Here is a 12,216-nt window from a genome sequence, read left to right on the forward strand (position 1 = left end):
CATTAATGCCGGCCTCACCATGAGCGTGGACCCCCTCACGGCGCTCAATCAGGCGGGCATCGATCTCGGCGACCCCCCGTTCGAATATCTCGAGGTTGGTGCTGCTGGCTAGCATGGCAGTGGTGGAACAGCCCGGCCAAGCGCAAAGACAAGTGACGGCGCTGACACTCCCCCTCTGCAGCAATACCCCTACCCAGCTCTCGTGTTGATATTCGGCGTGCCGCTGTACGGCGACATCCACGCATCCCAGTGGTCGCTCGAGAACATTCAGCCCTTATCTCCCGTGTGGACAAACTCGTGCTGGCGGCGGTTCACAGGGAACCGGCAGTCGCTGCTGCAATGCATCACGACGTCGAGCGCGCGCCGGCTCAGTCTCTGGCTCACGGGCCAGACGGATGCCGCGTCGTTCGTCTCGCCCGGCCTCAGCCTGCGCAGTGGCGAGTCGAGCAGAAGCCGCACCCCGGACGAGCACAACCCGGGGGACACGACCGGCCCGACCCTCACCCTCGAGTTCAAATTCAGCACCCAGTTCAAGGTCAAGCTCATGCTCGCAAAGACGGTGCTGCCAGTGTACCGGATCGGCGAGGACGGCATGCGCAAGATTGTGCGGTCGCACGAGGCGGCCATCATCACGACCATGCCGTCTGGGCAGAGCCGGCTCGAGCTGCCCTCTGCGCGGCGGCTCTCCCTCGGCACGGCGTACGCCTCAATCCCAGAGGACTCGCCGCCGCTAGACATGTCGAGCACGCCGCCCATCCTCGAGCAGCCCGTCACCTCGCGCTCGTCGGGCAGCACGCCCGGCAGCGTCATGTCGTACCCGTCGTCTGACCCGGCGCCGCACCGTGTGCCGCCGACCTTGGGCGGCGCGAGTGCGAGTGCCAACGGGCGCGTGGACCACACGCCGTCGGTGCCCACGCGGCTGTCGCGCTCGAGCTCGCAGGTGTCGGGCCAGACACCGGAGGACACGGAGAGCTGGTCGGCGCGGGCGGCGTCACTGGGCCGCACAGCACCAATACCCGTGCCGCCTGGGTGGCGACCGGGTGATAGGATCCTGCTGCAGCCTGACGGCGGTGCGGAAATGGTCAAGGACGTCGTTGGGTGGGACAGACTGCGCGAAGGCGACGAGCCGCCAGACGCGTCGCCGACGAACGTCGCCCACCTGCTCGAGACGACAAACTGGGCAGATACGCCACTGGGCACGCGGAAACAGTGGCCCGCTTCGCTGCAGATGATGGGTGAGAGAGGAGCTGTGGCCGTGCTGACACGACAGTCGCCATCATCATGCGCTGGCCCACGCCACTGGCCGTGTGGTGGGGCAAGGATCTCGTCTTCATCTACAACCAGCACTACGCGGATGTGCGTAGGCGGCAGAAGTGATAAGGATATGCTGACATGGGCAGCGGCTGCCCAATCATCCTCGCGCATTCGGCCAGTCGGGCACAGTGGCATGGGCAGGTGGGTTGGCCATCGCTGACTTGGCTAACGCGCCCCAGAACTCTGGCCCCATCTTGGCCAGTGGACAGAGGCTGCGCTCGACGGCACGCCAGTGATCAAGGAGAACGGTGGGCGCCCTCGGCGTCCCCCCCGCTGACTCGCAGACCTGTCGCTCTACCACGGCGAGACGGAGGACACACGGCGCGAGTGCTACCGCCGGCACCAGTTCGTGCCCGTCTCGGACGGGCTGAGCAACACGGCGCTCATGCACTCGTGGCGCGATACGACGCGCGACTTTATCGTCGGGCGGCGGGACCGCTTCTTGACGGACCTGGCGTACAGAGGGGGTGCGTAGTAGTCCCGGGCGAGGCTGACTGCTAGACCAAGCGCGGACGCGGATGCAGCACGAGCAGGAGCTCATCGAAGCGTTCGAGCACAACCCGACAGAGGCGCCGTTCGCGCTCATCTACCGCATCGAGTCGGAGGGTAAGCCGCTACTTTTGTCCATCACTCACGCCCAGAACTGGTCGACACGGCGGGCCACTGGAATGCCAAGCTCAAGTACGCGGGTGGCGTGGGCGTGCCCGAGGGGCACAGCTCTGCGCCGGCGACGCTCGAGCTGTCCGTCTCGCTCGACGACGCCGCGCCGTCCGACTCAGATACGGACGACTCGAGGGACTCGAGCCCAGGGATAGAGGGCGCGCGGCCCGTCTCGCCGCTGCCCCGCGACCTGGCAGAGGGCAGCGAGCCGTGGCCGTTCGTCGAGGCGGTGCAGACCCACCGGCCCGTGTTCGTGCAGGACTGCTACTCGCGCGTCGAGGGCTACCCCGTGCGCGTGTGGGACGAGCTGCCGTCCTCGGCCGTCGTCATCCCCATCTGCCGCACGACGGACCGCAACGTGCCCCGCGGCGTCGTCGTGCTCGGCATCAGCTCGGTCAACGCCTACGACGAGGACTACAGCGTCTTCGTGCACGACCTGCACATGCTGCTGACCAACTCGCTCGGCGCCGTGCTCGAGAACGAGACGCAGCGCGTGCTGCAGGCCGAGATCCTGGCCGCTGAGCGCGCACGAGAAGTGTTCCTCACAAACGTGGCGCACAAGCTGCGCACGCCGCTGTCGTTGATATCGGCGCCGCTCAAGGACATTGACAACGAGGACATGACGCCAGTGGTGCGCAGCTCGCTCGAGGTCGTCGAGCGCAACGTGTCGCGGTTGACGCGCCTCGTCAACATGCTCGTGGCCGACAGCGCGCTCGAGGGCCGGCGGAGCAAGAGCAAATTCGGACGCGTCAACCTCGGCCAGCTGACGCAGAGCGTCGCGACCCTCTTCTCGCCCATTGCCGATGCGGCGGGCATTGGCTTTGTCGTCCAGTGCGACGAGGAGAGCCGGCCCGTGTTCGTCGACCTGGACAAGTACGAGCGGATACTGTTCGTGCTGCTCGGCAACGCTATCAAGTTTACGTCGCGCGGGAGTGTCCGGTTGAGACTCGCCTACACCGACACCGAGGCCGTGGTCACTGTCGACGACACGGGCTCGGGCATCGTCCCCGGTGTGCTTGATATGATTGCGGGCCCGGAAGCAGAGGATGGCTCCCGGGAAACCATTGACGGGCTGGGGCTGGGCCTGTCACATGCCCACAAGCTCGTCAAGCTGCACCACGGCGCTCTCCGTGTCTCGAGTAGCACGACAGCGGGCCAGACCGGCACGACGTTTACCCTCACCCTGCCCCTCGGGAGCGACCACCTGCCCTCAGAGCTGGTCGACAGCTCGGAAGCCGAGACCTCGGGGATTCAGCATATCCACCAGGCTCTCGTTGAGACGTCGCTGTCAAAGCACCGCCTGCTGCCGGCGCAAAATCTCGACCCGCGGCCGCCGACAGGTATCTCGATCGTGGCGCAGGCGCGCTCTAGCGCGTACTTTACCCCCTCGGACGTGGTCATGATTGTCGACGGGGACCGGGATTCGCGCAAGTACCTCGAGACCATCTTTTCCGTCCTGTGCCAGGTCGTGGTGGTGCCCGACGGCGCGCAGGCGCTCGCGCTGGTACGAGAGCAGCGGCCGGACCTCATCATCGCCGACGCGATCCTGCCGACGGTGCGTACGCGTGTGGGTGTGGCTAACGAGCAGATGGACGGCTTTGAGCTCACGCTCGCACTGAAATCCGGCTCGCGCGAGGAGCAGATGATCCCCATCATCCTGCTCACCTCGCGCGCTGATGGTCAGGAGGGTGTGGCGGGCGTGGCGGATGGTGGGTGCGAGGCGTGGCCCTGCGCTGACGGTAGACTTTATCGCAAAGCCGTTCCACTCGCGCGAGCTTATCGCGCGTGCGCGCACACAGATTCAGTGGGGCAAGAAGCGGCAGAGCCTCGAAGCCGCCTTCATGGAGCGCACGTCCGAGCTGCGGACGTTCAACGAGAGTGAGTGGGCCGCAGTGGCTGCGCTGACGACCAGACGTCCCCGTTGGCATCTACCGCACGACTGAGGACGGCTGGGTCGTGTACGTCAACAAGACATGGTGGGTATGGGTTGGGGCGCCGCTGACCGCAGGCACGAGCTGTCGGGATACCCCGAGGGCCAGGCGGTCATCAGCTGGGGCGACTACATCATGCCGGAAGACCGGGAATACGTGCGCAGAACGTGGACGCAGTTTATCACGAACCCGGACCAGGAGCGCGTGTCGCTCGAGTTTACGTGGACGAATGGGACGACAAACCTGGTGTACGTTGCGGTTGGGGCGGCGAGGCGGCGAGATGGTGAGACGGCGAGACGGCGGGCTGACGCGGCGCAGCATCGGCATCCGTCTCAAGCGCATTGGCGGGACGCCGCCCGGCATCCTCGGCTGCTGCATCGACATTACCGACAGAGTGCAGAAGGAGGCGCTGCAGAAGGAGCGGCTGCTCGAGTCGGAGCAGCGGCGCATCGAGGCGGTCGAGGCCAAGCGGCAGCAGGAGGAGCTGATCGACATTACTTCGTGCGTTTGGCGCGGGTGCAGGAGCTGACACTGGCAGGCACGAGATGCGCAACCCCATCAGCAGCCTGATGCAGTGCGCGTCGCTGGTCAGGAGCAATCTCTTGGCGATGCAGCGCGACCTGCAGCAGGCCGGCGCCGGGGGCCAGAGCCTGACCCCGACTCCGGAGCTCATGAGCGCGCTCACCGAGGACCTCGAGGCGCTCGACAGCATCTACCAGTGCGCGTTGACGCAGGAGAGGATCAGCAACGACGTGCTGTCGCTCGGCAAGATCCAGATGAACACGCTGGGTGGGTGCGGTCGGTTGGCGCAGCTGACCCCCTAGAAATCTTCGAGTCCGAGTACGCCGTGCAGAGCGAGGTGACGCGCATCGTCTCGACGTTCCAGAGCGAGGCGCGCGCCAACAAGCTCGACCTGCAGCTGCAGTTCGGCCCAAGCTTTGACCGGCTTCACATCCAGAGCGTCTACCTCGACCCAGTGCGGTTCGGGCAGGTGGTGGCCAACCTTGTGTCCAACGCGGTGCGCTTCACGTCGATGAGCCGTGAGCGCCGGGTGCGCCTGACGCTTGACATTGGGTTCCGCCGGCCCGAGCAGGGCAGCTGCACCAAGCCCGAGGGCGAGGACGGGCCCGAGGGCACGGTGAGCGAGAAGACGCCTCTGTTTGTGTTCGGCACCGTGTCGGACACGGGGCCCGGCCTCACCCCGGCCGACACCGAGGCGCTCTTCAAACGGTTCACGCGCGAGAGGTCCGACAAGCAGACGGTCTTTGGCGGCATCGGCCTCGGGCTATTCGTGTGCCGCAAGCTCACCGAGCTCATGGGCGGCGGCATCGACGTCGAGACGGTCTACGGGCAGGGGAGCACGTTCAACTTCTTTGTACAGGTGCGGCCCCGGCTCAACCGTCCCAAGTTGCCGGGCAAGACGGCGTCCAAGGTCACCAAGCTGCAGTGCAATGCGCGCGTGCTGGTCGTCGAGGACAACGTTATCAACTGCAAGGTGCTCGTCCGTCAGTTGGGCATCGCCGGCGCAACCGTGCAGAGTGAGTATGCCGCTGCCCGGCAGGCAGTCACTAACCTGAAACGCAGGCGTCGTCAACGGACTCGAGGCGTGGAACCTTCTGTGCCAGACACAGGCGCCGGGCAACGCGAGCCCGTTCGACTGCGTGTTCATGGACCTCGAAATGCCCGTCATGGACGGGTATACGGCCACGCGCAAGGTGCGCGAGGCCGAGGAGGCTGGCTCGCTCACCCGGACCGTGGTCGTCGCGCTTAGTGAGCAGCCGTGTTGATGTACACACTGACCCGCGCAGCCGGCAACGCGCGCCAAGCGCAGATCGAGCAGGCCATGGCCGACTTTGACGCCGTAATCGTCAAGCCGTACCGGCTCGACCGTCTGCTCCGGGTGATTGAAGTGGCGGTGGATGTGGGCAGTGATGTGCCTGGGGACCGCGTCAAGCGTGTGGCCGGGACTGTGGGCCAGAGCGGCGAGTGAGCGGGGTGGGGACCGGGGGTGTGGACCAGGGTCTTTTGGGCATTGTAACGGTGTACATACACTATGAGATAACCACGTGTGGGTGGAGTGCGACGGCGAGGTGGTGAGGGGTAGAGCAGCGTTGGTCACTTCCGTCCCCGCGTATGCTGCGGCAGTGACAGGGAGTCGTTACGAGTCGCTACGAGCGTGTGCATCTGCGTACGAGACGGAAGATGCCATTATCGCGGGCGGGAAAACCGGTGCAGTGAGCGAGGAGGGGAGGAGGGGCGGGGTGGGTGTGGCACGGCGGCCAATCCAAGTCGCCACCCACTGCCGGGCCAACCATTTTGGGTGTCTCGGCCATTCCAACCCTCGTCGCTCAACCTCTCCTCTTCCCACTCCCCCTCCTCCGGCCCCCCCCGGCCCACCCCTCCCCCTCTGCTCGCCTCGTCCCGTGGTACCGAACTGAATTGGCTGTGCCGAGCCGGCATGAGCAACTGACGACTGACCCGCTGACCCCACGGCAACTACTCTGCTCGCTTTGCAGCACATGCTTCGGGTAAACAAACTCAACTTCAATGCGCCGAGCGCCGTCGACCGCCCCATTCCACTCGGTGCGAGTGTGCATGCGCGCTGCGCTGCGCTTTGCTCTTCGCTTTCACTCATATACCCAAGTCGCCAGCGCACAATGGTGCACGACGCACCTCCATCCACAGGCGCTGCACCGCCGCGACCCCCACAACAGCACTCACTCCACTACTACCACCACGACGCCGCCGCCAGCTCCACCCCGCCCCCCTCGTCCACCGCCATGCCGATCGCGACAAAGACGAGCCCGTACCACCAGCCGCGGCAGCACGACCGCGCGCACGTCGAGTCGACGCGGGCGGGCGAGAGCCTGCCGGTCGTGGTCGTCGGCGCCGGCCCGTCAGGCATGGCGACGGCGCTCGGCCTCGGCGTGCGCGGCATCAAAGTGACGGTTGTCGAGGCTGGAACGTCCGCGTCGTACGGGTCCCGCGCGACCTGCTACTCGCGGCACACGCAGGAGATTGCCGACCGGCTCGGGTACGGCGACCTGCTGTCCGAGCGCGCGCTGGGCTGGGTCGGCGGCCGCAGCTTTTACCGCGACCGCGAGGTGCTCCACTTCACCATGCCGCACGAGCCCCACTCGTTCCGCCCGCCCATGGTAAACATTGGCCAGTCAGAGTACGAGGAGATGCAGCTGTTGGCTGTGGCGCGCAACCCCAACGTGACGATCCTGTGGGGCGTCGCGGTGGTGGGCGTCGCGCCGGACGAGAGCGGGGTCACGTTGACGGTCGACACGGTGGACGGCGAGCGCACGCTGCGCGCGGATAGGGTTGTCGCCGGCGACGGCGCGCGGAGCAAGGTCCGCAACGCGCTCGGGCTGCACATGTCGGGCACGGCGTACGAGGGGCGCTATGTCATTGCCGACATCCACTGGAAGTCGCCACTGCCAACGCAGCGCATGGTGTGGTTCGACCCGCCGAGCAACGCCGGCTCGACCGTCATCATGCACAAGCAGCCCGACGACATCTGGCGCATCGACTACCAGCTCAGCCCTCAGGACGACACGACGGAAGAGACGACGCGCGAGGCGGTGATCGCGCGCGTGACAAAACACCTGGCCTGGCTCGAGAACAATGGCACGATCACAAAAGAGCCGTGGACGCTCGAGTGGCAGGGCTACTACAAGGCGCTTTCCGTCGCGCTCCCCGAGTTTGTGCACGGTCGTATCGTGTTCACGGGCGACGCGGCGCACCTCGTCCCAATCTTTGGCGTGCGCGGGCTCAACAGCGGCATGGAGGACGGCGACGTGCTCGCGTGGATGCTGGCAGCGGTCATCGAGGGCGACGCCGATGAGTCGCTCCTCCGCGCCTACTCGATCGAGCGCCGCGACGCGTGGGAGCAGAACATTGGCAGCGCGAACAAGAGCACGCTCGTCATGACGCCCAGCAGCGAGGGGTACCGCATGACGCGCGACGCCCTGCTGCATGTGTCGGCCGTCATGCCCGAGTTTTCCCACCTCATCGACCCGCGCCAGTCGACGGCGACGCACGCACGGCGCTCACCGCTCGCCATCCCGCTCGAGCCGGGCACATTGCTCAGCGGCGACCCGCTCGAGGACCGGCGCATAACGCTGAATGGCACCGACACGAGCCTGCACACGGCGCGCGGGGCCGCGTTCGGCGTGTACGCCATCGGGCCGGTCGACCCTGCCACCGTCGACGCCGTCGCTGCGCGCCTCCGCACCGCCCTCCCCCATCAGGAGGTGCGCGCGCTCGTCCTCTCCCCAGGCGAGGACGGCGGGGCAGCGGCCGCGTGGGGCCTGACGGCGGGCGAGTTCCTCATCGTGCGCCCGGACGGCATCGTGCTCTCCCGCGGCTTGCCCGACGCCCTGGGCGACTTTGAGGCCGTGCTCACTGGCCGGCGGAGCGGCGGAAAGCAGGCCACGCCCGACCCCGTCCGCCTGACGGACGCACAGGCGGCCCGCGAGCAGGTCTGGCTCCAGCTCTCGTCGGCGCTCGACGCCAACGCAGAGGGTCGCGACGCGCTCCTCACCCGCCTCGCGCTCGTCCTCGGGACCGAGGTTGGCCCCGAGCGCCTCGAGGCCGTGCTCGCCAAGCTGGGCGAGCAGTAACACATAGGTTGTATCATCATCGCATATGCATGGGGAGAAGAGGTCTGGGCCTTGGGCGTGTTGGTGGCGCGAGGAGTCTGCATGCCGGCGCCACTTTGGCTCGCCCGTCGTCGAGCCGACGTCCAGCCCCTTCTGTAGCGCTTCCCGAGGCGCTACGATCGCGCTAGAGGGCGAGGGGATCGAGTCGAGGCTGCTCGACGCGAGTTTCAACGCTCGGTGCAACCAACCCAGGCTGGCGGTGCGCTCCGCCGTGTTTCGACGGGCCATCGCCATAGCCGTCGTCGTAGCGACAGGCATCCAGAGGACCTCCCGCGCCGCCCTAACTGGCCCGACAAAGGCATAACGATCGCGCCGACGACATATGCGCGATCGCGCGATCGATCGCACCCGGAGCTGAATGGCTGGGCTGGACTGCTGGTTGCCGCCGCGTTGCCGTGTGCCGCGGCTGCTGGGCGGGCTGGCTGCTGACAAAGTGCTGCGAACTCCCCACCAGCTGCGCAGCCGCTCCGGCTACGCCTGCGCCACTCGGCACGCTCGGCCGGCGCCGTTGGTTTGCTTGGTCTGACGGCCGGGGCGGGGGTCACGAGCCGGCGGCAACGGCGGGGGAGTGCTACACCGGAGATGTACACCCATAGAGCCAGTGCACACGATCAATCCGCCGCAAACGCGCCGCGCGCAGCAGCATGCATCCCGGAACCCGAGCCTGGTGACATCAGTCGGCCCGAGTCAGCTGGCACGGCGCAGTCGGGAGCCCCTCTGCCGACGTCGGCAGCCTCCCTCCGATGGCAACGGTACAAGTACGCGGGCGGGACCTGGCGTCTCCCCAACTGGACATGGTATCCCAGCCGTTCAACGTCCTCCTGCTCGGCGCTGGCGCCGTCAACTTTGGTGCGTGGGCGCGTGGGCCCGCTGACGGCAGGTACTCCCGAGGGGCCGTGGTGCCATGTAGGTGGGGGGCCGGGCAGCGCTGACAACACCAGACGACGCGTCTCGAGCGGTGCGTGGCGGCGGCGAGCGTACTGACGCCGTAGCAAGCTCGGGGCGCGGCTCAACGTCGTCGGCCTCGTCGACCCGGTCACCTCCAAGGCTGAGGCGCGACTCGCGGAGAAGCGCGGCGTCGTGGGCTACGAGCACACCGAGGTGTTCGGCAGCATCGCGGCCGCGGGCGAGGCGCTGACCGGCACCCGGGCTCCGGCGTGAGTCGCCCCCCTAGCCTCCACTGACCCCAGCCTCGTCGTCGCCGGCGTGCAGCCCGAGATTCGCGGGAGCCACGCGCCCGGGCGCGACGTCGAGCTCCAGGTGCAGCGCGCGTTCCCCTCCACGCCGCTGTTCGTCGAGAAGCCGCTCAGCTCGAGCCCGGTGGCCGAGGTGGTCGCTGTCGCCGCTGCGCTGGGCGGGACACGCACGAGCGTGGGCTACATGTTCCGCTACCTCGAGGGTTTGTGTGGCGGCTGGGCCGGGCTGACGCCAGCCGTGCAGACCATCCGGCGCCTGATCGCCGAGCACGGCCTGCAGGTCACCGCGACCGTCGCGCAGTACTACATGGCGTAGTGGGTGCTCGCCGCTACTCGGGGCTGACATCAGCGAGCACGCCGGCACGCCCGAGCGGCACGCCGGCTACTTTGACCTCGGGGTCGAGGTCGGGCGTGAGTGCGCGCTCAGGCCACGCTGACCCCAGCCATCGTGTCGCAGGCGACGCACATTGTCGACCTGTGCGTCTACCTCGCCGGCCCGGCCGACCTGGCCTCGGTGCACACGCACACGCTCGAGGTGGACGAGGGGCCAGGGGTGCTGAGCAAGCTGGGGTGGAGCAGCGACATTCCGACGGCGCGGCACATCCCGCGCGTGACGACCGCCGTGTGGAAGTACGCGACTGGCGCGGTCGCGACGCTCGTGCACGGCGTGAGCCTCCACGACGGCGACTACGAGACCGAGCTCGTCGTCCTGGCCGACGGGTGGAAGTTCAAGCTGGTGGACCCGTACGGCGTGCCGCGGCTGCATGTGCGCCGCCCGGGCCAGCCGGAGGAAGGTACGTAGCGGTGGGGGAGGTGGGCTGACGGAAGCCGTCACGGTGTACAAGGACGACGACCCGTTCTTCACCGAGATGGCGACGTTCATCGACGTGATTGAGGGAGTGGTTGACGAGAGCGCCGTGCTGTCCACGTACAACGAGGCGATTAGGACGTACGAGCTGGTGAGTAGGCTGGGGGAGGGGGCTGAGCCGCAGACCTGGGCTATCCGCAACGACGGCGACAAGAACCGCGACGAGAGGCGTGCTCGCGCGGCGCAGGCCAACGGCAAGTCCGCGAGCAACGGCGCGGCGTGATCCCTAAGACACGGACACTGAAGCGGTTCATAGTGGTACAGCTGCATGCAGATATGCCTCGCCCCCGCGCACCTCCGCGCACCTCCTACTGCCCAAACCCAGCGTGGCTCTTGAGGAACGCCTCCTCCTCGGGCGTGCTCTGCCTCCCGAGCACCTCGTTGCGGTGGGGGAAGCGGCCGAACTGGGCAATGATGTCCCTGTGCTCCTTTGCAAACGCAACAGCCTCCTTGTTCTCGCCGGCGCCGCCCATGGCCTCGATGAGCTCGACGACCTTGTCCTGGTCGGCCAGGCTCTCCGAGTGCATGTGGGGCATGTAGAGGAAGAGCTTTTCCGGGTCGGTCCGGCCCTTGTCGAAGCCCTTTGCGACGGCGTCCTTGGACAGGGCCAGCGCCTGCGGGTCGGTCGAGAACGCCTCGGGCGTCTTGCGGAACATGTTGCGCGAGAACTGGTCGTACACGACGATGGCGGCGAGCGCGGTGCTCGCCTGCCCGCAGCTGTCGGCACACGCCTGGGCCGGGCTCGCCTGGCTCAGCTTCTGCCAGAGGGGGAGGTAGTGCTCGCGGCAGAGGCTGTCGACGTGGGCGCCGCCGGCGAACCACTCGGCCGGGCCAAACTGCTTGAACCAGAAGTGCAGGACGTCGTCGACCCACTCGGGCTGCGGGGTGGTGTTGCTGCTCATGGCTCTCGAGGCGATGGTGGGGGTCGGGAGAGCGCAGGTGGGGTGCTGTATTGGCCTGGTGGGGGCGAGCAGGAGCGAGAGCGATGGAGCGAGCAGCCGCGGAGTGCAGGTGGGGAGGATGGAGACGGCGGATCTCAGCATCGGACGATGATAAATTGCAAGATCAGTGTTGTTGATGCAGCAGTCAGCAGTGTGTCAGTCGTGGAGCAGAGCAGAGCACAGAGAGCCGAGGAGGCCGAGGGAGCGGCAATAGATCTCAGGATTATCCCGAATATCTTTGTCATTTTCCGTTTGTCGCGTCGTGGGCCTACTTGCCGGCATCCAGACCACCCACGAGGGCGGAGACGACTGCAACTCCACCAAACACGACACCAGCTCGACTCAAAAAGCAGTGCAGCCGAGAGCTGTTGGGGTTGCTGTTCGAGATGGCTTGCGATAACTCGGACCGAGGTTACCATCTAATCAACTGCGAGCGCAGCAATCCGTGTTTATCAATCGACGCGGCAGCGGCCCATTCGCCATGCGAGAGTGCTTGTGTGCTTGTGTGCTTGCGCGTGCGTCTCTGGCGTCAGCGCGTCAGCGAGGCGAGTAACAGTCCGCGAGGCGGAGATGCATCCCCACTTCCGTCGCCTGGGAGCAGGAACGAGTCGCGGGGCCAATGGCAGATCCGGATCCTCG

At 66.9% G+C, this 12,216-nt stretch overlaps 4 protein-coding genes across 4 annotated transcripts; 3 read left to right on the top strand and 1 right to left on the bottom strand.

Moving 5' to 3' along the window:
• Nucleotides 1–19: 19 nt before the first annotated feature.
• Q8F55_009280 (uncharacterized protein) lies at nucleotides 20–5,895 on the top strand (the record flags this gene model as incomplete). Its single annotated transcript, XM_069357648.1, has 17 exons — nucleotides 20–94; nucleotides 182–1,235; nucleotides 1,271–1,356; nucleotides 1,401–1,455; nucleotides 1,494–1,562; nucleotides 1,599–1,781; nucleotides 1,816–1,920; nucleotides 1,956–3,529; nucleotides 3,563–3,683; nucleotides 3,718–3,852; nucleotides 3,887–3,950; nucleotides 3,983–4,153; nucleotides 4,224–4,406; nucleotides 4,444–4,694; nucleotides 4,730–5,443; nucleotides 5,490–5,675; nucleotides 5,714–5,895. 17 exons carry the CDS (start codon nucleotides 20–22, stop codon nucleotides 5,893–5,895), a joined length of 5,208 nt encoding a protein of 1,735 aa, XP_069205585.1.
• Nucleotides 5,896–6,685: 790 nt separating this feature from the next.
• Nucleotides 6,686–8,533, top strand: Q8F55_009281 (uncharacterized protein; the record flags this gene model as incomplete). The annotated part of the gene is made up of 1 exon (XM_069357649.1): nucleotides 6,686–8,533. The coding sequence occupies one exon, from the start codon at nucleotides 6,686–6,688 to the stop codon at nucleotides 8,531–8,533; it is 1,848 nt and encodes a 615-aa protein (XP_069205586.1).
• Nucleotides 8,534–9,366: 833 nt separating this feature from the next.
• Nucleotides 9,367–10,859, top strand: Q8F55_009282 (uncharacterized protein; the record flags this gene model as incomplete). The annotated part of the gene is made up of 9 exons (XM_069357650.1): nucleotides 9,367–9,421; nucleotides 9,453–9,478; nucleotides 9,514–9,530; nucleotides 9,565–9,729; nucleotides 9,763–10,083; nucleotides 10,118–10,179; nucleotides 10,212–10,562; nucleotides 10,597–10,727; nucleotides 10,761–10,859. 9 exons carry the CDS (start codon nucleotides 9,367–9,369, stop codon nucleotides 10,857–10,859), a joined length of 1,227 nt encoding a protein of 408 aa, XP_069205587.1.
• Nucleotides 10,860–10,944: 85 nt separating this feature from the next.
• Q8F55_009283 (uncharacterized protein) lies at nucleotides 10,945–11,538 on the bottom strand (the record flags this gene model as incomplete). The annotated part of the gene is made up of 1 exon (XM_069357651.1): nucleotides 10,945–11,538. The coding sequence occupies one exon, from the start codon at nucleotides 11,536–11,538 to the stop codon at nucleotides 10,945–10,947; it is 594 nt and encodes a 197-aa protein (XP_069205588.1).
• Between the last annotated feature and the right edge of the window lie 678 nt (nucleotides 11,539–12,216).

This window comes from Vanrija albida (genome assembly GCF_041260175.1).
Source record: "Vanrija albida strain AlHP1 chromosome Unknown contig_7, whole genome shotgun sequence".
Lineage (NCBI taxonomy): Eukaryota > Fungi > Basidiomycota > Tremellomycetes > Trichosporonales > Trichosporonaceae > Vanrija > Vanrija albida.